Source organism: Stenella coeruleoalba, assembly GCF_951394435.1.
Source record: "Stenella coeruleoalba genome assembly, chromosome: 12".
Taxonomy (NCBI): Eukaryota; Metazoa; Chordata; class Mammalia; order Artiodactyla; family Delphinidae; genus Stenella; species Stenella coeruleoalba.
The window spans coordinates 24,232,108-24,257,922 of NC_137158.1; the positions used below are offsets into that span (position 1 = coordinate 24,232,108).

At 41.6% G+C, this 25,815-nt stretch overlaps 1 protein-coding gene across 1 annotated transcript in view; it reads right to left on the reverse strand.

Annotated features, from left to right (window-relative positions):
- MDN1 (midasin AAA ATPase 1) overlaps positions 1 to 19,963 on the reverse strand; it is a 157,133-nt gene extending 137,170 nt beyond the window's left edge. The window contains exons 1-4 of the mRNA XM_079938869.1: positions 19,684 to 19,963; positions 11,999 to 12,225; positions 491 to 715; positions 28 to 135 (exon numbers count right to left, since the gene is read on the reverse strand). Of these exons, the coding sequence (XP_079794995.1) occupies positions 28 to 135; positions 491 to 715; positions 11,999 to 12,225; positions 19,684 to 19,785 (662 nt within the window). The 5' untranslated portion in view covers positions 19,786 to 19,963. The remainder of the gene's footprint in view (positions 1 to 27; positions 136 to 490; positions 716 to 11,998; positions 12,226 to 19,683) is intronic.
- Positions 19,964 to 25,815: the final 5,852 nt, after the last annotated feature.

A 25,815-nucleotide genomic window follows, 5' to 3' on the forward strand; every position in this document is an offset into this window, starting at 1 on the left:
GAGACCTCCAGGAATGCTCCTGCTTACCTTAACCTGAAATGGATCAGTTCCTCACTGTTAAAAATCTTCTTAAGGAATGATAACTTGTGCTCTTCATTCATACAGGTGACCAAAGAAAGACAATTGGCTGTGTACCTGGAGAAAACCAAAGTATATAAACTCAGAACCTGCAGCTGATTCTAAAGAATAAAGGAAATTTGCTAGCCAACTGAACACTAGAAAAGGAAATCTTACAATTAACACAGGGAAGGGTAGAAAACACAAATCAGGCAAAATAAATTCACCTAATGGAACACAAAACAGTGGAATTCCACTCATACCACCTGATTTCCCTCTGAAATGACATGTGAAAGGAAATAAGAACCCCAAAGGGACCAGAACAAAAATGACATCTTTTAAAAGGTTTCCCTTCCCTCCTCATGCACACAACTCCAGACTCCGTCAACCATCCCCACACTAGAAGCACAGGAACAGCCCAACAGCTACGCACCAGCGGACCAAGGTGTCATGGCTCCTGAGGAGTGGGATGCACACGCTCCAGTCCCAGAGCTCCCGGAACACAGACTGCTCTTGCTGCAGAAACTTGTAAGCTGCTTCCATTAGGTCCCGGAGCTTCATCCGTCTGCGCCCATACCGGACTGGATTTGCATCTGAGCTCTCCAGGAAAAGTCTTTGAAAGACTGGAGAAGTGTCCTTGAAATACTTCAGGGCAAACCTTCAGAAAGAAAAAGAACTTTCATTGCTTGGTAAGAATATCAAAGTATACATATCCACTTAATGAGACAACAGAACATAACAGTAACTCCCAAGGGTTTGAGAACCAAAAGAGATGAATGCTTAAAGCCACTAGTCCTAAGCTTATATTCTGTTCAAGTTCAGGAACCAGAATTGCAGCATGAGATATCTAAGAGGAAACAAAAACCACAAGAACTTATCACAAGTGTTTACTACTGAAAATAAACTCATTTTCAACAAATATTTATTGACTTCTCACTATGAGTCACACACTGTGTTTCAGACACTGTGTTAAGTCCTGGAGATACAAAACCAAGAAGATACTTTCCTTGAGGAGCCTGCTATCTAGGAAGGAAGAGAGTCACAGAAACAAAGAGAGGCACAAAGAAAACAGATTCAACTGAACCTGGGAGAGTCAAGAAGAGATGCTTTGGCTGCACCTTAAAAGATGAAGAGGTGATCCTCATGAGAGGCAGGAAAAGAGGACAAAAAGCTACAAGACATACAGGAAATAATTAACAATGGCAATAGTAAGTCCTTCTGCATCAGTAATTACTTTTAATGTAAATGGTTTACTCACAATCAAAAGACACAGATTGGCTGAATGGATATAAAAAAGAAAAAAAAACAGCATCAAACTATATGCTATGTACAAGAAACCCACTTTGGATCTAAGGCTACACATAGGGTGAAAGTGAAGAGATTAAAAAAAAAAAATTCCATGCAACTGGTAATCCAGAGAGCAGGAGTAACTATATTAATATCAGTCAAAACAGACTTTAAATGGATAGAATAATGAGCCAGAAGATCAATAAGGAAACAGAGGACTTGAACAACACTACAGACCAAACGGACCTAACAGACACATACAGAATACTCTACCCAGCAACAGCAGAACATATATTCTTCTCACATGCACATGGAACATTCTCCAGGATAGGGCACATGTAAGGATGCAAAACAAGTCTCAACAAACTTTAAAGGAATGAAATTACACAAAATACTTTTGTATAATAATACAAAATATTACAATAGAATGAAACTAGAAAGCAACAGCAGAAGGAAAACTGAAAAATCCTCAAATATGTGGAAATTAAACAACACACTCTTAAACAACCAATAGATCAAATAAGAAGTCACAAGGAAAATTAGAAAGGACCTTGAAACAAATGAAAAGAAAAATACAACACACCAAAACCTATGGGATACAACAAGAGCAATGATAAGAGGGAAGTTTATAGCTACAAACATGTATATTTTAGAAGATCTCAAGCTAACAACCTAACTTTACACCTCAAGTAACTAAAAAAAGAATAAACTAAACCCAAAGCTAACAAAAGAAAGCAAATAATAAAGATTAGAGCAGAGATACAGACTAGAAAAACAACAGGGAAAAAAAATCAACAAAACTAAGCGTTGGTTTTTGAAAAGATGAAGAAAAGTGATACACTCTTAGGTTAACTAAGAAAAAAACAGAAGGTTCAAAAAACAACACAAATGAAAGAGGGGACATTACGGATGCCACAGAAATAAAATAGACTATAAGGAATACTATGAGGGAATTCCCTGGCGGTTCAGTGGTTAGGGCTCCACGCTTCCACTGCAGGGGGCATGGGTTCAATCCTTAGTGGGGGAACTAAGATCCTGCATGCCACATGGCGTGGCCAAAACCAAACAAACAAAAACACACACACACACACACAAAATTAACAATTGTTGGTACGGATGTGGAGAAGCTGGAACCCTTGTGCACTGTTGGCAGGATAACATGGTGCGACTCCATGGAAATCAGTACAGAGGTTCCTTTAAAAAAAAAAAAAATAGGGGGCTTCCCTGGTGGCACAGTGGCTAAGAATCCACCCACCAATGCAGGGGACACGGGTTCGAGCCCTGGTCCAGGAAGATCCCACATGCCGCGGAGCACCTAAGCCCATGCGCCACCAACTACTGAGCCCACGCACCTAGAGCCCATGCTCCGCAACAAGAGAAGCTGCCACAATGAGAAGCCGGCGCACCATAATGAAGAGTAGCCCCTGCTCGCCGCAACTAGAGAAAGCCTGCGTGCAGCAACAAAGACCCAATGCAGTCAGCCATCCATCCATCCATAAATAAATACATATATACATACATAAATTTTATTTAAAAAACTAATAATAAATAGGGACTTCCCTGGTGGCTCAGTGGATAAGACTCTGTGCTCCCAATGCAAGGGGCCTGGGTTTGTTCCCTGGTCGGGGAACTAGATCCCACAGGCATGCTGCAACTAAGAGTTCACATGCCACAACTAAGGAGCCTGCCTGCCGCAACTAAACCTGGCACAACCAAATAAATAAATAAATATTCACAAAAATAAAACTAGCATATCTTTTTTCACCACAAAGCAAACATACTAATTTAATTACAGATTGAAATACAGTGAATCACATGATACACTTATCCATATGGCCCAGCAATTCCATTTCTAGGTATATAGCCAAAAGAACTGAAAGCAGGGTCTCAAAGAGATTTTTGCACACGCATGTTCATAACAGCACTATTCACAATAGCCAAGAAGTGGAAGCAACCCAAATGTCTTTTGACAGATGAATAAACTGCGGTATATACATACAATGCAATACTGTGTAAACTTAAAAAGGAAGTAAATCCTGTCACATTCAACAGCATATATGAACCTTCAGGACATTACGCTAAGTAAAGTAAGCCAACCATAAAAGGATAAATACTGTATGATTTCATCTATATTAGGTATCTAAAGTAGTCAAATTCACAGATACGGAAAGCAGAATGGTGATTACCCGGGGGCTGGGGGGAAGGAGCACAGGGGAATTGTTTAGAGAGTATAAAATTTCAGTACTGCAAGATGAAAAACGTCTGGAGACCTGTTTTACAACAATGCAAATATATTTAACACTACTGAATTGCATACTTAAAAATAGTTAAGATGGCAAATTTTATGATTTTTTTTTACCATAATAAAAATAAGTATGTGCATTTTTTTTGCGGTATGCAAGCCTCTCACTGTTGTGGCCTCTCCCGTTGCGGAGCACAGGCTCCAGACGCGCAGGCTCAGCAGCCACGGCTCACGGGTCCAGCCGCTCCGCGGCATGTGGGATCTTCCCGGACCGGGGCATGAACCCGCGTCCCCTGCATCGGCAGGCGGATTCTCAACCACTGCGCCACCAGGGAAGCCCAGTACGTGCATTTTTAAGAATGAAAATAAACTTTAAAAACTTAAACATACTCTACAGAATTTATGTATACTGCAAACATGGTGATTCTCAGTATATTCAGGTAGTAAATGATATAGAAGCACATGCTTGTTGTTTCTACTGTACTCCTTGGCATGTTGAGTAGCAGGAAACCCAGGAAGTGGGAAAAGGAATCAAAGCAAACTCCTCTGTGCCCTCTATGTATTGGTCAACAATGAAAGCTATTGGTTTAGCTCTTTCTGTACTCTCATTACCCCGTCTACTCTGAAGTGGGACTAGAACAGGGAGTATGTCAACAGTAGGTATTATTATCCCAAATGTAAAGCTAAGGAAACTGAAGTGGTTAGTTTATTTGCTCAAGGTCACAAAGCTACTAAGTGTAAAGAGGCTATCTGAATCCAGGCTTTCCAACTCCACAATCAGATGTGTGATTCAGTTGCTCTACTACAGACGTGAAGAAAGTGGATTCATCAAGAGTTGGAGTTTTCTCGATAGATAAGAACACTGAACCGACGGACAAAAAAGCAGATATTAATAGAAAGACAGCAACCATAAGGTCAAAAATAGAATTTTAAGCCACATAAGGAAGGTACAAACTGGAAAGAGCTGATTAACAGGAAGAAAGAATTGGCAGTCCCAGTGAGGAGAATGACTAGTGTGTTAAATGAACTAGTGGGATAGGAGATGGCAGTCTGGGAACGGAGCGTTTTTGAGCCAGTGACTTGTAAGGTGGTGGTGCAGATGTGAGCTAGACCCAGGGTGTGACCACTGCAGTGAGCAGAGTAGGTGAAATGAACACAGAAGTCCACTGGAGATTAACTAGTCAAGGAACAACAGAGTCAGCACTGGATGGATATTCCAAGTGGGACACAGGAGCTGGGGTGGGGAAGAAGACAATGGGCCGGTTGTCAAGTTCTTCAAAGAAGGAAGAGGAGCTCAGAAGTTCATCAGTGATCACAAGAAAGCAGCAGCAGAAAATAAAGCAGAAGATGGCAGGTGTCATGGCAACAAGAAAGTCCAGAAAACTTCACAGAACAGAAAGGAGGACACCCACTAAACATGCAGACTGTGAGGGATATGGACGGTTCGATTAAAGACCCCCTTCCCTGTTAAGGACCAACACGAACAGGGTATCAAGACCACCATAAATCAGTGAAGACAAGGAAGCAAAAGTAACAGAGAAGAGGCTAAGTATACAAGGGAGTGTGCAGGTTATGGAGCACAAGCAGGGAAAGGGTTTGGGTGAGGGAAGAGGCCTGGATGTCAGCTGGGTGGGACGATACAAAATGAGAATTCAGGAGATGGGTGGGAAGGCTTGGACTTCCATGAGCAAGCCAGGCCAACAGGAATAAAGGCTTTGTACATTAACGCTCATGATATTCTGAAGGAGACTGGACAACTGGGTCTCAGGAGATTTAGCTGTGGGGACTTCCCTGGTGGTCCAGTGGTTAGGACTCCCCACTACCACTGCAGGGGGCACAGGTTCAATCCCTGGTTGGGGAACTGAGATTCTGCATGGCGAGCAGCACAGCCAGGAAAAAAAAAAAAAGATTCAGCTGTGGCTTGGAAGAGAGACATGGCAGCTGTGGTGTGGGAGGCTGGTCGTCCACTAGCTCATGGGCAGCTGGTGTTGGCAGTGCACGTGGAACCAATGGGCAGCAACAAACATGTAGGAGATAAGCAGTAACCAAGTCATCAATCCGACCCAAGAGGTCTTTGAGGATATGGGGAAATGAACAAAGTGGACTGGCAATGGCTGTAAACCTGTGTAGTAGAAGGCTTCCCTATAGGGGAAACAGACTGTGGTCCATTGCAAGTATACAAAAGGAGGATGGGTTGATATTCTCTCCTGAACTTAGGTGACTACAGCACCCTTTTCTCTAGAGACCCATCATTTTCAGAAAGTGCTCTAAAATTCTGATCCAGGCAGTGATGGATGGACCAGTAAAGCATGATGGACCAGTAAAGCATACTTAGACAGAGAATAACATGATCAGATTTTTCCCTGGAGAATATTCGAAGTCTATGGAGAATGGTCTCTTTCCTGGGATAAAACAAAGAGTTGTAAGGTCTAAAATGCAACAAGGAACACTATCCAGTTAAACGTCTAATCTTGGATCAGCCACTTACTTGGGCAACTCAGCATCTAGAGGTAAGACCTGTGGTCCAGTTCTGGCTCTGACACTTAGAACAACTTAGTTAACTTAGTTAACCCCTCTAAAGATTTGAAATGGGACTAAGAGTGCCTGAATATGTCACAGTACAAAGATTAAAAAGATAATGTTTATCTACTTACTTAAATACTCTAAAGCCTGTATAAATATGTGTTATTACTAAAATACCACCATTCTGTTCCAAAATCCACACTCCTAACTCCCACGGCAGATCCACAGATTTTCATATCCAAGGATGTTCAATGTCACATTATACATCAAAAATTCAAAAACAACCTAACTGCCCAACAAACGGATAAGAAGGGGTAAAATACTACACAACTTTTAAAACAACTTTATTTACTGATGCAAAGATGTCCATATGTGACTAAATTTAAAAACAAGACGCAAGCTAAAAATTGTGTTTTTATTAAAATTAGTATATAGTCAAATGTCTGTTCAGATTTTATTAAAATTTTATTTTGAAAATATGTGCACAAATGTTCTAAAATTTGCTGTAGGGATGGTAGCACATACCTGTGAATATACTAAAAACCACTGAATTGTACACTTATGTGGTATATAAACTACATCTCAATAAAGCTGATTTTTAAATGTGTGCACATAAATATATCAGTATGCACACTCTCAGATGGGTGCGAGAGTAAGAAAAAGAAAAGGAATTTGGGAGGAAACATACCAAACATAGCAGTTATCTCTGGAGAGTAGGATTTCAGGGTGGAGAGGACCTTTTGCTTTTTACGATTCTGTATTATTGAGTGTTACCTGAACATATTGCTTTTGTAATTAAAAGAGGATGTTCTTTTCCTCAGTAGAATGCCGCCAGAATAAGTAAAATAATTCTTGAAGGGGGAAAAACGTCTAAAATTAAATGTGTTTTACCCTTACAACATTCCTGGACACAGTTTTGAAGCAGAGGTTTATAAAAGCATAACTACTTTTGGTCCCTCATTCCACTCTATGCCAGCCTGATTTCAGCATGATTGTACATATATATACAGCACTTTACACATGAAGCGTGCTCTACCAAAGCATTCCACCTGCTATTGTTCACAAAAGACCATTAATAGGCCCACCTATTATTGCTCTTCCCGATGAAAGACATAGCACTGATGTGGATCCACATGTCCAGGACAAACTGACAGCAAATGCGAAATTGAAGCCAAGAAATTAACCCAGTACAACCCAAAGGAACTTAGGTGATTACCATAGTCCCCCCTTATCCACGGGGGATGGGTTCCAAGACCCGGAGTGGAAGCCCGTCACCACGGATAGTACTGAACTCTATAGACACTTTTTTCCTATACATACATGCTTATGATAAAGTTTAATTTATAAATCAGGCACAGAATATCCAAATTGTCAGCAACAGTACTCCTGTGCTTTGGGGCCATTATTAAGTAAAATAAAGGTTACTTGAACACAAGCACTTTAATACCACAACACAGATGGTTACTAAGTGACTAGTGGGTAGGTAGCAAATACAGCATGGATATGCTAGAGGAAGAGATGACTCATCCCGGGCAGGACAGCACAAGATTTCATTATACTACTCAGAACAGCATGCAACTTAAAACTTATGAACTGTTTATTTCTGGAATTTTCCATTTAATTTTTTTGGGTATGATTGACTTCAGGTAACTGCAACCACGGGAAACAAAACCACAGATAAAGGGGGACTGCTGTATTCTTTCCTTCCTGAGAGTATAAATATAATCTTTAGCTATAACATGCTGTTCAGATCAAGTTCTGTGTAAATCAGTCAACAAATATATGAACGGCTCAAACAGGATGAGTGGGCAGCACCACAAAGTAGAAAAAAGAGCATGGGCTTTGGAAGCAGCTAACCTAGGACTGAATTCCAGCTCTCCCACTTTCTAGCAAAGGGACTTTGGGCAAGTTACTTAGCATCTCTGAGCCTCAGTCTCCTCATCTGGAAAATGGGAATAACACCTAACCTCTGAGGGTTGCAGACAATGCCAATAAAATGCGAGAGTAGTTGTTGTAGTCCTCATCATTAATGAAAGGCAGTTTCCACAAGATTTGCGTGCCATGGTTGAAAGGACAATGTGTTAAAGGGACTCGCAAGGACCAGGGAGAGGGGAGAAACAAGAAAGGGAGAGCAAACTAAAAGAGCAAAGAACTAAAAGATGCAAAATATAAGAGTAAAGTACAATCAGAACTTAAAAGTAAGGTTACACTCCTGAGAGAACACTAAGGGGAAAAAAAAAATCAACACATAATGTAGTATTAACCATCTGAAACCATCTACAAAGCTACAGCTGAAGAAATTCGGGAACACAAGAATGGAAAGTTAGGAACAGAACTAGATGATTTTTCAAAAACAGCACTTTGAAACCTAAACTAGTATATCAGAATAGAGAAAGCATCAACAGACCAGGAGCGTTCTCACAGAGTCCTGCTAAAGAATCTGCCAAAGAGTAAAAAATGCATTCAAGGACTGCAGATGTACAAACAGTAACGAACAAATAACAACAACAGAATGGTAATTATGTGAGGTGAAGGAAGTGTTGACTAATGTTAATATAGTAAACGTTTCACAATACGTGTATCAAATCGCCACACTGTACACCTTAAACGTACACAGTATTATAGGTAAATTATATCTCAAAAAAGCTTAGGGAAAGCGGGACCAGTAATGAACAACTAGCGTAAGCAAGGGAATAAAAAGAAATACCTTGTTACTACTGAGATACCTGATGGAAACTCCAACTAGGTACGCACCCTGGCCTCAGAAAGAGGTGTGGACCCGAAAATGAATATCTTTAGGATCCGAGGCAGCCTGACTGGGTTCCTCCTCTCCAGTCTCTCTTTTCTAGATTTTCATCCCCATCTCATCTCTCATCTGTTCATTCTTCCTCCACAATCTGCACAGTACGAAACCTTCTCTAATTTCCAAGAGGATAACACACTCCTTTTTCTTAGTTTAATGATTTACTTGCTTCCCTTAAGTATTTGACTCACACCTCTATTAATGTATTGTATCCTATTGTTTGCAAATACAGAAACTCATTACATTTGACTTTCTCACCCCCACGATGTGGCCCAGCGCTTAAAGGGAGGACTCATACTTACCTCCTGAATAAATGACTGCATCCTATCTAAATATATTAGGTATACTCCTAATACATTAGGTAAATTCCCAAACAGGAAATTTAGAGCACGAGCCGAACTAATCAGCTACATTTCTTAAAACTAAAAATCGAAATCCCATTCCACATCACTACCTACATAGTTCATTTCATATCATGCATTGACTCATCATTTACACACACTTACACATGGTGCTTTTTTTTTTTTTTCCTTGTTTTTAAGTTACTCCATCAGGGGCACCTTTGTAGCTGCATTATATCATTTCTGGAACAAGGTGGGAACATAAGTAAAATATACTGCCTTGGCAAAAAGAAAAGAAAAAGTAGGAGTGTGCCTCACATTCATTGAATATGAACATCAAATCTGAAGCTGATGACAAAGCAGATGTAGCCAACCCATCATTTTAATGATTCTCAAGCACAGCCCTAGAGCACTCTACCACTAAGGCTTAAGAGAAGTGGGGCTGAAGTCACTCACGCGTCAGTCCTACAGAGTGAGCGCAGGACAGTCAGCACACCCTGTGAAACCGTACCACAGTCAAGCACACCTAACTGATTAAAGCTCCCAGTGAGGCCACAAGCCAGATCCTCAATCAACCCAGAGGATAAGCTCCTGGTACCTCGTACGATGGTGATCTTTAACTTCGCTGTATGTTTTAGTCCCATCAAACTGGGCTCATTTTTTTTTTTTTTGCTACTCTTTTAGAAAAGCTCACACAAATTATGGTTTCCCCAAGCCTTCATTTCTTATTACCTCATCCAAGGACCAGACTAGAGATTATACTTCCAGGAAAGCCAAAGTGTACTTATTGTGTTGACGAAGACTAATAATAAGAGATGCCCTACTGAGTGAAGTAGTCAGACAGAGAAAGACAAAATATCATATGATATCGCTTAAATGTGGAATCTAAAAAAATGGTACAAATGAACCTATTTACAAAACAGAAATTGAGTCACAGATGTAGAAAACAAACTTATGATTATCAAGGGGTTAAAGGGGGAGATAAACTGGGTGACTGGGATTGACATATACACACTACTGTATATAAAAGATAACTGTTAAGAACCTACTGTAGGGCTTCCCTGGTGGCGCAGTGGTTAAGAATCTGCTTGTCAATGCAGGGGACACGGGTTTGAGCCCTGGCCCGGGAAGATCCCACATGCCACAGAGCAACTAAGCCCGTGCACCACAACTACTGACCCTGCACTCTAGAGTCCATGAGCCAGAACTACTGAGCCCATGTGCCACAACTACTGAAGCCCGTGTGCCTAGAGCTCGTGCTCTGCAACAAGAGAAGCCACCACAGTGAGAAGCCTGTGCACCGCAACAAAGAGTAGCCCCCGCTCACCACAACTAGAGAAAGCCTGCGCACAGCAACAAAGACCCAACGCAGCCAAAATAAATAAATAAGTTTATGGGGTAAAAAAATAAAAAGAACCTACTATATAGTACAGGGAACTCTATTCGGCCCTCTGTAATGACCTATATGGGAATGGAGTCTGGAAGAGAGTGGATATATGTATATGCATGGCTGATTCACTTTGCTGTACAGCAGAAACTAACACAACATTGTTAACCAACTATACTCCAATAAAAAAATTAATTAGGACTTCCCTGGTGGTGCAGTGGTTAAGAATCAGCCTGTCAGCGCAGGCGACACGAGTTCAAGCCCTGGTCCAGGAAGATCCCACGTGCTGCGGAGCAACTAAGCCCGAGCACCACCAACTACTGAGCCTGTGCTCTAGAGCCCACATGCCACAACTACTGAAGCCCGCGTGCCTAGAGTCTATGCTCCGCAACAAGAGAAGCCACCAGGATGAGAAACCCACGCACCACAACGAAGAGTAGTCCCAGCTCGCTGCAACTAGAGAAAGCCTGCGCGCAGCGATGAAGACCCAACACGGCCAAAATCAATTAATTAATTAATTGTTTTAAAAAGATGCTCCTTTAAGTACACAGAACATTATTCATGTTTAGAGTTAAAGTCCTTTATCTTCTTAATTGAAAAACCCCTGACACTCATTTAGCTGCCTCTTTTGACTATTCCACACAAACCTATCATTTTGAGAAAGCCTGGTGCAGTGGCACATGCCTATAGCCCCAGCTACTCAGGAGGCTAAGGCAGGAGGATGGCTCGGGCCAGGAGTTCCGGGCTGCAGGGTGCTATGCCGACTGGGCGTCCGCACTAAGTTCAGCATTTTTGGGGTGACCTCGTGGGAGTGGGGGACCACGAGGTTGCCTGAGGGGTGAAGCAGCCCAAGTTGGAAAGAGAGCAGGTCAAAAGAAAAATGCATTAGAATCCAGTTCTTATACAACTTCTTATCACATTTTGGATGTAGATAGATTTACAGAAAATTGGAAGGGACACTAGAGCTCTTGTAACCCACTCACTTCAGCTGTTCCAGCAAGCAGGAATCTCACCCATCTGAAATGGATGCTGTAAGAGCCTCAGCTAAAACTCATTTAGATCTGCCTTATATGCATGTCTTGCCAGGTGACAGAATCCTTGAGGGCAGGGAGATATCTTGGTTAAATTTTCCAGACCTGTCTTGATGGTCAAGACTTAAAACCTAGTAAATGGTCACTAAACTGAGCTGGATAAATGGCTTCTGCTGTGATTATTTTTATAAAATAGTACCACTCCTCCCTCCCCTTTCTGAATTTCCCCTTTTCTCTTCATCTCAGCTCAGACTCCTCCTTACTTCCCAGGAGAGAGTAGGTTCTACCACCTCAAGGAGAAATGTGAAGAATAAAACTGTTACTCACGGGAGGACGTCAGGATGGTTACCAATGAGTCTGCTCATCGACACACAGAGCCTTTCGTGTAAGTCATGGTTGACTTGGCCCCCAGCTTTAATGGCTTCAGCATTCCTTTCCAGCAAATCCAAAAGGAGAGGGCGCAGCTGGCGGCCAACCAGCACAGTACAGTCCTTATCCAGAAGTAACTGTGCTAAGGTACTCAAGATACACTGGCGATCTTGAGGTGTCCACACCTGAGAGAAAGGCAAAACAAAATTTCTACGTAAATGATTTTCATTTCTACTGCTACAGAAGAACAGAGTCCTGGCTTAAAATCAAACTATCCAATTGCCAGACTTCACAACTGAGTTTATCTTATAAAACATGGTGGGGTTTTTTTGGCAATAGAGGATTAGTTAATTGAATGTAAATGCTGTCACAAATAAGTTTCAGTCCACTGGGGTTTGAGGTAAAAGGACTGACACCAGGATTCCATGTAAAATGCTAGATAGCTTCAGCTTCCTTGAAAAGTAATCTGTTTCAGAGTCATAACAGTTTCCAGGGAATCCAGTGTTTCCCCCAACACCTTTGTCTTGGAGGAAAACAGGAATTAAATGAGAAAAAAATAAAGTGCAGTTACTATGCAAAACTGCCAACTCTCTTGAGGAAAGAATAAAGAAATCAGTTCCTGGAAATGAATGATGATATATCCCCATGAAGGCTTCAGATTTTAATTAATAAACAAGATAGATCCAAAGCAGACAGCCACACTTTGATATGCAAGATGAAATAAACCACAGAATTCTAATGCCTGGGCTCAGTATGTCCATAAGTATAAAAAGAAAAACTGAAAAGTATGTAAAAGGTCTCATATTGCTTGTGTGTATGCAAGTCCGCACAACCCTTGCTGCTGGGCAATGTGAGAGTGGTTTTAAATTGCCTGAGGCGTATACCCTCTGACCCAGCAAGCCCAAGGCTATGAATTTATAGCCTAAAGACTTTGACACTAAATGGTTATCTATAAGAGTACAGCTTGGGCACAACCTAAATACCATATTCAAAAATATAATAATTTTTTCCAAAGTTCCAAAGTTGTACTTGTAGGTAGTGTTAATAATTTATTCCATTTTATTACTTACTAGTGTTTCACCATATGAGCATACCACAACTTGTTTATCCTTTCACATGTTAATAGATATTTGCACTGTTTTCAGCTAGCATCAATAAAGCTACCATCAACATTCATGTACAAGAGACTGATGGACATATGTTCATTCCTGTCTTTTTTTGGTTTTTGGCCACGCTGCACAGCGTGTGGGATCTTAGTTCCTTGACCAGGGATCTAACCCGAGGCCCCTCCAGTGGAAGCACGGAGTCTTAACCACTGAACCACCAGGGAAATCCTTCATTACTATTTTTTTTTTTTTTAGCGAAGTACAGTTGATTTACAATGTTTCAAGTGTACAGCAAAGTGGCTCAGTTATACATATATATATATACATACATATGTATATATTCTTTTTCAGATTCTTTTCCACTATAGGTTTATTACAACATATTGAATATAGTTCTCTGTGCTATAGGGTAGGTCCTTGTTATTTATCTATTTTATATATAGTAGTGTGTATCTGTTAATCCCAAATTCCCAATTTCTCCACCACCCATATTTTCGTTACTCTTAATCTTTTTATTACCAAAGAGTGAGATTGCTGGGTCACACAATAACTGTATGCTCAACTTGATAATACACTTTGGCCATCCCGCCGCATGGCTTGCAGGATCCTAGTTACCCAATAAGCGATCAACTCAGGCCCTCGGCAGTGAAAGCACAGAGTCCTAACCACTGGACCACCAGGGAATTCCCTAAACTTCTATTTTTAACTTAAAAAAAAAATTTTAGGGCTTCCCTGGTGGCACAGTGGTTAAGAATCCTCCTGCCAATGCAGGGGACACAATTTCAAGCCCTTGTCTGGGAATATCCCGCATGCCATGGAGCAACTAAGCCCATGCACCACAACTACTGAGCCTGCCCTTTAGAGCTCGCGAGCCACAACTACTGAGCCCACATGCCACAACTACTGAAGCCCGCACGCCTAGAAGAGAAGCCGCCTCAATGAGAAGCCCGTGCACCACAAGGAAGAGTAGCTCCCGCTCGCCGCAACTAGAGAAAGCCCGCACACAGCAACAAAGACCCAATGCAACCAAAAATAAATAAATATAACAAATAAATAAATTTTAAGAAATTTTTCAATGTTTAACAGAAGTTGTCTTCCAGAGTATCTGCACCATTTCACATCCCCACCAGCAACATCTGAGCGCTTCAGCTGCTACATAACTTCACCAACACATAGTATTATCGGTCTTAATTTTAGCCATTCTAGTGGAGGTGGAGTGGTATATGGTATGAAGTATTTAATAGCCATTCATTTATCTTCTTTTGTGACGTATTTATTCAAATCTTTTACCCGTTTTTAAATCGGGTTGCTCCTTTATTAACTATGATGGTGTTTGTAGATCCTCTATATCAGCTTGAGGAACTTTTGCTCTATTCCTATCTTGTTTTTGTCTATTTCTTGAGTGAACTTTGGTAATTTATATTCTATGAATGCTCCTTCATCTAAATTGTCTAATTTATTGGCATAAAATTTTTCATATTAGTTACTTTTTTTTTATTCTTTTCAAACTCTGTAATGGTGGCCTTCTTTCATTCCTAATAGTTTGGATTTTTCCCTTTTATTCTTGGTCAATCTTTTCAAAGAATCAACTTCTGGTTTGCTATATTGTTTGTCCATTTTCTATTTCATTCGTTTCCACTGTTACCTTTATTATTTTCTTCCTTCTATTTATTTTGCGTTTAATTTGCTCTTCTTTTCCTAATTTCCTAAGGTGGAAGCTTAAGAAATATCACTAATTTCAAACCATTTTTTCCAAATATAAGAACTTAATGTTATAAATTTCCCTCTAAATGTTATGAATTTCCTTCTAATTGTTGTTGCCTGCAACCCACAAATTGTTTAAGCTATCATACAGTTTAAAATATTTTCTGATTCTCCCAGTGATTTCTTCTTTAGCCATCAGTTTCTTTTAATTTTCTTATTTAATCTCTAACATTTAGGGATTTTTCCCAGCATCATTTTGAGGGTTTTCCCTGTTAATTTAATCTCATTGGGGTAACTGAATATGCCTTGTATGATTTCAATTCTCCTAAATTTGTTGAGACTTGTTTAATGGCCCATCTTATGATCTATCTTGGTGAACGTTCCAGATGTGCAGAGTATGTATTCTGCAATTACTGGACACAGCATTCTATAAATGCCAGTTAGGTCAGGTTTGTTGATGGTGTTCAAGTCTTCTATATCCTTACTGATCTTCTGTATTTGTACTATCAGTGACCAAGGCTAGAGTGTTAAAAGTCACCAATTATAATTTTGAGTTTCTCTATTTTTCCTTTTCTGTCACTTTTTGATTCATGCATTTTGACATTCTGTTATTAGGTATACATATATTTAGGGTTTCTTTCTTAATTTTGCACTACTGACATTTGGGGCTGGATAATTTCCTTGTTGTGAAGGCTACCCTGTGCACTAGAAGGTGTTCAGCAGCATCCCTGGCCTCTACACTCTAGATGCCTATAGCACACCCCCATCACAAGTTGTGACAACCAAAAAACATCTCTAGATTTGCTCTAGAAAGCAAAATTGCCCCCAGTTGAGAACCAGACAGGGTAAGAAAAAAAAAATTTCAAAAAGAAAATGGAAATATGATGGACAGAAAATAGTTTCTTTAAAAATTTTTAAAAAAAGCAATATTTCATATACCATTTTAGAAAGCTTGGATTTTGATTCTGGAGACAGTGGGGAGCTCTTAGGCAGAATGGCAATAGATTCAGATTTGTCTTATTAATGATAATTTATATTAAGTGACCAGAATACGGATGGGAGATAATAGCTAAAGGGAACAGGGGTTTCTTTTTGAAGTAACAAGTGTTCCAAAATGGACTGTGGTGACAGCTGCATATATGCGTGAACAGAGCAAAAACCACTGAACTGTACACTTAAATGGATGAATTATATGGTATGTGAATTACATGCCAAAGCTGTCTTTAAAAAATTCTAATTATAGCTCATATGTATTGATTACTTACTATGGGTCAGGCACTGTGGTAAACTCCTCAAATGCATTATCTAGATCTCACAACAGTCTTATTTATAGCAATAATAACAGCAACCCGTTTTATAGACAACACTTACTATATTCTACGCATCTAATCCTCATAGCAACACATAAGTAGGTAAAATTATCCCCATTTTACAGATAAGGAAACTGAAAAATAAAAAAGGGGTAAGGTCACAAAGCTAGGAGCAGAAACAGGAATCCACGTCACAGAATCTGGCTCCAGAGTCCCTGCTTTTAACTACTCTCTGTAATTATTTAGCGGCTACCATATGTAATACATATCACATCAAGAAACTGAGACTCAGGAGAGTTGAGCAACTTGTGGGAGGACCCAAAGGCAGTTAAATAAGAGAACAGAGGGACTTCCCTGGCAGTCCAGTGGTTAAGACTCCAAACTTCCACTGCAGGCAGTGCAGGTTCGATCCCTGGTCAGGGAACTAAGGTCCCGCAAACCGAGCGGCCAAAAAACAAAACAAAACAAGAAAAAGAGAGAGAATGGATTTGATCTTCAGCCGTACTTCAGCCCCAGTACCCAGGCATGCTCTTAAGCACTCTGCTCTTCCTCAACATAAACAGTGATCAAAGAGGTAAGGTGTGACTCTGTGATTTATAAGAAATACAAATCGGGTCTTCGACCCTATTCCTGGCCGAGTTCCTAAAACCCCTGGAACTTCCTGTGATGAGAGAGAGAGAGAGATAAAGGTGTCTTGTTATGTTAATGCAGTGAATTGTGGAAAGCCGCTAAGATGGGAGCTGGTTGCCAGGAGAACCAATCATGTGATTAGAGTATTGGAACTTTCAGTTCCGTGCCCTCCCAGGAGGGCAGAGGGGCTAAAGATGGAGAGTTCAATCACCAACCGCGAGAGATTTAATCAACTGTGCCAATGTAAGCTTTATGGAAGCCTCCATAAAAACCCAAAAGAACATGGTTCAGAGAGCTTCAGGGTTGGTTGTCCTAATAAGTAAAACATTTCTCTGAGTTCTGTGAGCCACTCTAGCAAATTAATCAAACCCAAGGAAGAGGTCATTGGAACCTCCAATTTACAGCCAGTTGATCAGAAGCACAGGTGACAACCGGTGTGTATGTTGAGGGTGGGAGAAGTCTTTCAGGGCTGAGCCTTTACCCTGAAGAATATGATGCTTTCTGCAGATAAACAGTGTGAGAATTGAGTTAACTATAGGACACCAGCTGGTGTCTGAGACTTGCCTGGTGGTGGTGGAAAGAACACCCCCACGGTGCAATTAAGAGTCAGAACTGTAGGATGGTAGCGATAGTAGGGAGGAAGCAAAAGGAACAGATCCAATACTGAGTAAGGAAAATCAGGAGGACTTGGCTATATGTGACAGAAAAGGAGTGAAAAGGGACTGGATAGAGAGACACTGGTGTCACCAGCTGAGATAAAGAAAAAAAAAAGGAAGCACAATCCTAAAAAATTCTTACTTCAGATCCCAAACTCCATGAGAAGTAATGTTTCAAAAACTTTGCTGGGACTTCCCTGGCTGTAGAGTGGTTAGGACCCCGTGCTTTCACTGCAGAGGGCCTGGGTTCAATCCCCGGCTGGAGAACTAAGATTCCACAAGCTGCGCGGCTTGGGGAAAAAAAAAAAAAGCCTTTGCTTTCCAGTAAAAATTATTTTGCTTCCCAAAATAGGAGAAAAATAGAATGACAACACAATCAACTCTTCTCTGAGCGAAAGGCTTGAAACTATTACTGAAAATGGAAAGGAACAAACCTGAAAAACATCTCTCAGATTGGATACAATCAGAGAGAGAATGTGAGACAAAGAAAGGGGAAGCACAGGTGTCCCAATCTCCTTAATTCAACTAAACTTTCAAGTAGCTTTTAAGTTCCTTAGCACTATTATATAGTCTCAGAATCTACCTGAGTGGTTCACACTTCAAAATATCAGATTCTCTTAAAAACGGCTACAAACCATTTTTCTCATTTTACTCCCAATACATAAGCACCAATTTTATATCCAATTACAGTGGAGAATCATAAATAAATCCCCTATTGTCCACGGTCCATGAGCCCCAGCTTCAGAACCTCTCTTCTAAAATGCAAGCCCACTTACAGAAAAATACTTCTAGCCACAATACGTAATTCATGAGTCTGTCACCACAAGCTCAGCTCATATAAACTGATCATCTCTTTCCTTAGTCCAGCCCACCAAAAATCTGTTTTCTTTCCTAGACCTCTCCATTTATGTCAGTGATTCCCTTCCCTGGGGGAATCACAAGCCAGATAACCCCAGGCATATCTTCCACTGCTCCCTCCCCTTTGCTATACACGTTCACTTGTTGTCACCAAACAGAAATGCCTCTCATGTTAGTTCCCAGCTACTCCAGACACAAAATACCGCTGTTGTTTCCTAAGCAATAGAATATATACGGTCTACATACTGGAATTCGAAAAAAATTTTTTTCTACTCTCAAGAAGCTAACAGGACTTCCCTGGTGGCGCAGTGGTTAAGAATCCGCCTGCCAATGCAAGGGACACGGGTTTGAGCCCTGGTCCAGGAAGATCCCACATGCCGCGGAGCAACTAAGCCCGTGCGCCACAACTACTGAGCCTGAGCTCTGGAGCCCGCGAGCCATAACTACTGAGCCCACGTGCCACAACTACTTAAGCCCGTGTGCCTAGAGCCCGTGCTCCGCAACGAGAAGCCACCACAATAAGAAGCTCGCGCACCGCAACGAAGAATATCCCCCGCTCGCCGCAACTAGAGAAAGCCCACGCACAGCAACGAAGACCCAACGCAGCCAAAAATAAATAAATTAATTTTAAAAAAGAAGCTAACAGATATTGGGGGGGGGGGAGCACAAAACACAAAGTTAAAATGCCAAATGAAAAAACTCAAGACAGCTGGTGGTAAACGAGAGATCGCTCTTAAAAGGCCAGAGCACCCATTTCCCTGAAAACCAATTCATAATTCCATGGCTTAGAAATTATGCACTCAATGTCTCGCTTTGTCCATCAGTTGTTTTCTGTGTTTATGAACAGTCTCTAAAGATAGACGCTAAATTCCCTGTGGGCAGAGACCTTAACGAATTTATGTCTCCTCAAAGTGCCACACTGTGTGCTAGGCAGAGCAGGAACACAATCAATGCTCGTCAGTGGGCCGAAAAGTTGGGACTGGGCAGACAAGAAACATTCACCCAAGCTAACAGGGGTAGTTGGACTCGGCACACTTAGATAATACACATGTCAAAAGGGCAGACACGCAACCTCAGTTACAGAAAAACCACCCACATTTCCCTCCGAAGGCCACGTCTGCCGCTCGCAGTCAAGGCGCTGCAAGGGGGTAAGTCGGTGGAGAGGGGAAGGCAAGGCTCTCCCCCCGAGAAAAACAAAAGGCTCCTTCCTGGCTCCTCAAAGGCGCGAGGACGCCTCCGCCACGGGCCAGCCCTGGGGAGCGGGCCAGAGTGACAAGACGCCGCTTTCCTGTCCCCTGCGTCTCCGCGCAGGGCCATGGGGCACGCGCCAGGGGGTGGCGGGGGCGGCCGGGCGCTTTCCCTCTCGCTCCTTCTCTTACCTGCTTGACCAAGAACCTGCCCAGCTCGCTGCGGCTCTTCTCGTTCTTGGCAGCGATTAACCGCAGAGGCGCGGCCGCCACCTCCAGCAAGAGGTGCTCCATGACCGCGGGCCCTCAGCCCCAGACGGCCACCGACGCTCCCTGCTTCGCGCTCAGAGCCCCCAAGCCGCTGAGGTCCCCGCGCCGGAGCTGCCACCAACTACGCCCCCAGAGAAAACAACCGCCGCTTCTCCGCGGACACCCTGAGAGAAGCAGCACACGTGGGGGGAGCACGCGGCGCACTGCGTCACCAGCCTGCGACGGCGCCGGCTTGCGACGCAGGCCCCGCCCCCTCGGCACCGGAAACGCGGGCGTCCCTATCCGGTCAACTCCCGCTGGGGAATCCGAGCAGAAATGGCCTTTAGAGTCGAGGCGAGAGATCGCTGTGATGGGAGGTCCGGAGACGACGAGTGGTGGGATAGCGAGACAGAAGATTCCGCCATGCGGGAGAAGCTAGGGAGCCTGTAGGGCTGTGGGATCCTCCTGCCTCCTAGTGCCTCAACAGGCGAAAAGATCAGATAGGAATGAAAAGCAGATTCGCCCCTTCTGACCCAGCAATTCCCTTTTTAGACCTCTGGCCTGTGGAAATTCACACCCAAGTGTAACAAGCATAGCCCTGGCAGCATTCTTTTTTTTTTTTTTTAATTTTTGGCAGCGTTGGGTCCGCGTTGCTGTGTGCGGGCTTTCTCTAATTGTGGCGAGCGGGGCTACTCTTCGTTGCTGTGCGCGGGCTTCTCATTACGATGGTCTCTCTCGTTGCGGAGCACGGGCTCTAGGCGCGCGGGCTTCAGTAGCTGTGGCTCGTGGGCTCTAGAGAGCAGGCTCAGTACTTGTGGTGCACAGGCTTAGTTGCTCCAGCGGCATGTGGGATCTTCCTGAACCAGGGCTCGAACCCGTGTCCCCTGCATTGGCAGGCGGATTCTTAACCACTGCGCCACCAGGGAAGTCCCTTGCAGTTTTCTTAATATAAATATTGGATATAAATGTTAAGATGGGTGATAAAATAAATTTTCACGTATTGACGTATATGAAAGTCATTCTTGGCTTATACATGAGTTAACTTGAATTTAATGCTAACTAAAATAGCCTGTTTATGGCCTATCAGACATAAATTGTATATCTGCTCTAATTATTAAAAGAGCACACTGACCATAAGTAAAGAATGTCCATGTTAAATATAAAGATTAAATGTCTCTCTTCCTGGGATGCTAATGCTAATACTCCTTTGATGATAAGACTTCCTTTACAGGTGCCAAGGCCATGCTGGCTTGCTGTGTACTTGCTGATCTGTGTGTGTGTTTTTTAAAACCTTGAAGGAATGTAACCTTGTCTTGTTTAATGTTCTTTGTTCTGACAAGATATAAAACTGTGCCGGAAACCATGCTTCTCTGGAGCAGCTTCTCAGAGTAATCTGGGAAGCTGGCTTCCAGGCTAGTCCTTAGTTTGGCTCAAATAAAACTCTTTTCTGTTCTTATTATAGATTATTATTTTCATTGACATGGGAATGAAATAAAGTATGTAAGGTATAGAATAGTCTTTAGGCACTGTGAAGAGGGGAGTAGAAGAGTACATAAAAATTAACAGTACATTTACGTCAAGTTCATAAACAAGCCAAAATAATGACAAAGTCAGACTAGTGGTTGCTTTTGGGGGGTATTGCCTGCAAAGGGCCTAAGGGAACCTCCTAGGGAGATGGAAATGTTTCATTATCTTCCCCTGGGTTGTGGTTACTCTGGTAGATACAAAAGAGAAAAAAAATCAACGGTACATTTAAGATTTGTGCACTTTTGTAAATTCTACTTCTAACAAGTGTTTTAAAAGGGAGTAGATATTTCTTTACTGACATGGGTAGATCTCCAAAGGAAGTTTAAACCTTTTAAAAATGTATTTCAATTTGAATTTTTGTCCAGGATTTGAATGTTTGCTCCTTGGGGAACTCAAACTCAACAGCAGAAGTTTCAGAACAAGTGAACTATGAAAATGGGACAGAATACATTTCCAAATAAATAATATTTTTAAATTTCCAAGAAGAGGCACTTCCCTGGTGGCACAGTGGTTGGGAATCCGCCTGCCAATGCAGGGGACACGGGTTCGAGCCCTGGTCCAGGAAGATCCCACATGCCACAGAGCAACTAAGCCCGTGCGCCACAACTACTGAGCCTGTGCTCTAGATCCCGCGAGCCACAGCTACTGAAGCCTGTGTGCCTAGAGCCCGTGCTCCGCAACAAGAGAAACCGCAATGAGAAGCCCACACACCACAACGAAGAGTAGCCCCTGCTCACCGCAACTAGAGAAAGCCCACGCACAGCGACGAAGACCCAACACAGCCAAAAATAAATAAATAAATAAATAATAAAAAAAAATTCCAAGAAAATTGAGAGGGTTCCCTGAGAGTTCATAGCACAATAGATGAAAAATTACCCACACTTGTGGAGTGACTCAATTTTTTCCCTGGGTATCTCCCATGTATACCTGAAGTATACATGTTAATTAACATGTTTGTTTTTCTCTTGTTAATCTTTTATTACAGGGCTCTCAGCCAAGGACTCAGAAGGATAGAGGAAAATTATTTTTCCTCCCCTATATACCCTTTCTCAGGAATATGTTGAAAAAGGTGCTCCTCTGTATGAGGGCATAAACCAAGAAAGAGGAAGATATGGGATCTAGGAAGTGAGAGATTCAACAAAGAAAGAAAAATGTGAAAAGAATACTTAGGATGACTGTTAAGAGAAATCCCAAGACTTCTATTGGGCAGCAGCAGGCAAATCAACAGCTCTAAAGTAACTAAACTGATAGATCAGGTCAGTGGTTGCCTGGATATAGGAGTGGAAGAAGGATTGACTGCAAACAGCTGAGAGGCAACATTTTGGGGTGATGGAAATGTCTAACATTGGATTGTGGTGATGGTGGCACAACTCTATAAATTTACTAAAATCGTTGAATTGCACACTTCCAATGGGTGAATTATGCCTCAAGAAAGCTCTAAAAGTAATGCTAATGAGAATCAACAAGGATAAGAAGTGTAGGTATTGATGAAACAAGACTGGCAATATATTGATAATTATTGAAACTGGATGTCGGGGTAGTGGGAGTCCATAGACTTGCCTCTCTACTACTGTATATGTTTGGAAATTTCAATAATAAAAGGTAAAATAATATATATTTTTAAAAGACTACTAGGGTCATGTCAAAAGGACTCAGGTACAAAAGGGTAGCAGAATATGTCACCCCCAAAACATGCCACTTTGGCAGGAAGGATTTCAAGACATGCCACCCCAAAATATGCCACTTTGGCATACTGACTATTTTGAGCTAAAGGTACTCTGGAAACAACAGATGCAGATGTTTCCACCTAAAAACAGGCCATCAAATTTCCCATGAGAAATGTGCCCTCCCTGAACCAGCAATAAAAGAACATCATTGTCACCTGACACTGGTAATCAACATTCAAATGGGTTTGTAGAAACAAACTTACTGAAACAATCCTTATCTTCCCTATATCTCCTAGTCTCTTTCCTACAACTTACTGCCCCTAGCCCAAACCCCTTTTGTCGTGTAATTTCTTCACAAATTTATTGCTTCTTTGTCTAAAAGGTATATAAGCTTTCTTGAACTGAAGGCAATTGAGAGAAACAGATACAGGCATACCTTGGAGACACTGCAGGTTTGCTTCCAGATCACCACAATAAAGCAAACATCAAAATTAAGTGAGTCACATAATTTTTTTGGTTTCCCAGTGCATTTAAAAGTATGTTTGCATTATACTATAGTCTATTAAGTGTGCTATTAATAACATATCTAAAAAAATTACATACCTTAATTTAAAAATACTTTATTGCCAAATACTGCTAACCATCATCTGAGCCTTCAGCAAGTCGTAATATTTTTGCAATAGTAACATCAAAGATCACTGATCGCAGGTATCCATAATATAGTAACAATATAGTAATAATGAAATAGTTTGAAATGTTGTGAGAATTACCAAAATGTGACGCAGGGACACTAAGTGAGCAAATGCTGTTGGAAAAATGGTGCTCATAGACTTGTTCAATGCAGGGTTGCCACAAACCTTTAATTTGTAAAAATCACAGTATCTGTGAAATGCAATAAAGTGAAGCACAATAAAACAAGGTATGCCTATACAAAAGCTCTCTGCCCTCCCCCTATTTGCCATTAATTTATAAAAGTGTCCCCTCTTCTACCTCTACCAGGAAAGACAGAAGCTAATCACTAGATAACACTTTAGACCCTTATCAGCCCGGAGACAACATCAGAGGAAACTATTACAAACCTTACTAAAACTGCACTGTTGGTGGAAATGTAAATTGATACAGCCACTATGGAGAACAATATGGCGGTTCCTTGAAAAACTAAATATAGAACTACCAGGACTTCCCTGGTGGTGCAGTGGTTAAGAATCCGCCTGCCAATGCAGAGGACACGGGTTCAAGCCCTGGTCCGGGAAGATCCCACGTGCCATCGAGCAACTAAGCCTGTGTGCCACAATGACTGAGCCTGCACTCTAGAGCCCGCGAGCCACAACTGCTGAAGCGCACATGCGTAGAGCCCGTGCTCCGCAACAAGAGAAGCCAACGCAGTGAGAAGCCCACGCACCGCAACAGAGAGTAGCCCCCACTCAGCACAACGAGAAAGCCTGCGCGCAGCAACAACAAAGACCCAATGCAGCCAAAAATAAAAAATAAATAAAATAAATTTTTTAAAAAGTTAAGAAAAAAATTACTGGCACCTCATTAGCATATCATTAGAAGTATTATGTTAAGTTCAGAGAGTGCTGAACCAGCATCTAAAGACCTGAGTCATTAAGGATGCACTTTTTTCCATTAACTCGCTGTGACCTGGGTTAAATGACTTAACCTTCCTAGGCCTTGGTTTTTCTCTAAAAGTTCTGATTCTATGTCTATCTCCCAGGGTGAATAAAAACTCTGGAACACAGGATCTGCCTTATTCATCTTTGTATCTCAACTTACTTTGTCCCACATATAATAGGCAATTAATAAATAGTCAATCCTTCCAGGTATTTAGGTGACTGAGAAAACTAGGAGCAATTTACTTAATTATACCACTTATGTGAATTATAAAATAAATATATTTGTTTAGAAACTGATATACTATCTGATTTCCCTATCTACTTATAAACTGTGTAGGAACAAATGCAAATTAAGAGGCTTATTCTCCCTGTTGAAAAATAAGGGAAGAAACTCCTCCTCTCCCCGCATTCACCCCTTTCTTTTCGCTTTTTTTTTTTTTTTTTTTTTTGGCTGTGGGGCAGCTTGTGGGATCTTAGTTCCCCGACCAGGGATCAAACCCATGCCTCCTGCAGTGGAAGTGCGGAGTCTTAACCACTGGACCGCCAGGGAAGTCCCACCCCTCCCTTTTCTTTCAGAATTTCTTTCACTCTCCTTTTCAAATATATGTAAGTCTTTTAAAATAAGTTTCTTGCCAGTTTCACAAATGAGGAATTTTTCCTCAAGGACCTGGGAGCCATTTCTTTAGAATTAAATCATCAACAAGGAAGGTAATGCCCAATGGCCAATTTCAATAGCCCATTGAAAGCTAGGGACTTTTTCCCCAGAACAATGTACCAATTCATAATTTTTTGCAAACAGTTTCAGAGTGTTCCATTGTTCAGGTTCACCCATAAGCAGTTGCTCTTGCACATATCCCCCATCATACTGTGAACACTTCTTTACTTTCTGGTACAGCAAGGTATTTCAGGATCATCTTTTTTCCCTCTTGCCCCACTCCTGGATCATCCATATTTCTAAAGAGTTTTTACTGAGGAATAGTATTTAGAGACCAAGATCTGTATGGTATGAGTGCTCATTGTTATTGCTGTGTCACTTCTTCTAGGCCCTATCAGAGAAGAGAGAAAGTAAATATGAATATATATAATATACACATGTATATAGACATACATATTCAAATCATAAGTTCATACTGATATCTCTAATCCAACCCCAAAACACAGGATCCCTCCTTGTCTTCCTCCTTTCCATATTTGTATCATCCTTTTTCCACAGTGAGAACTGTTTCCCACAATAATCAATATATTTCTCAGCTTTACAATATACA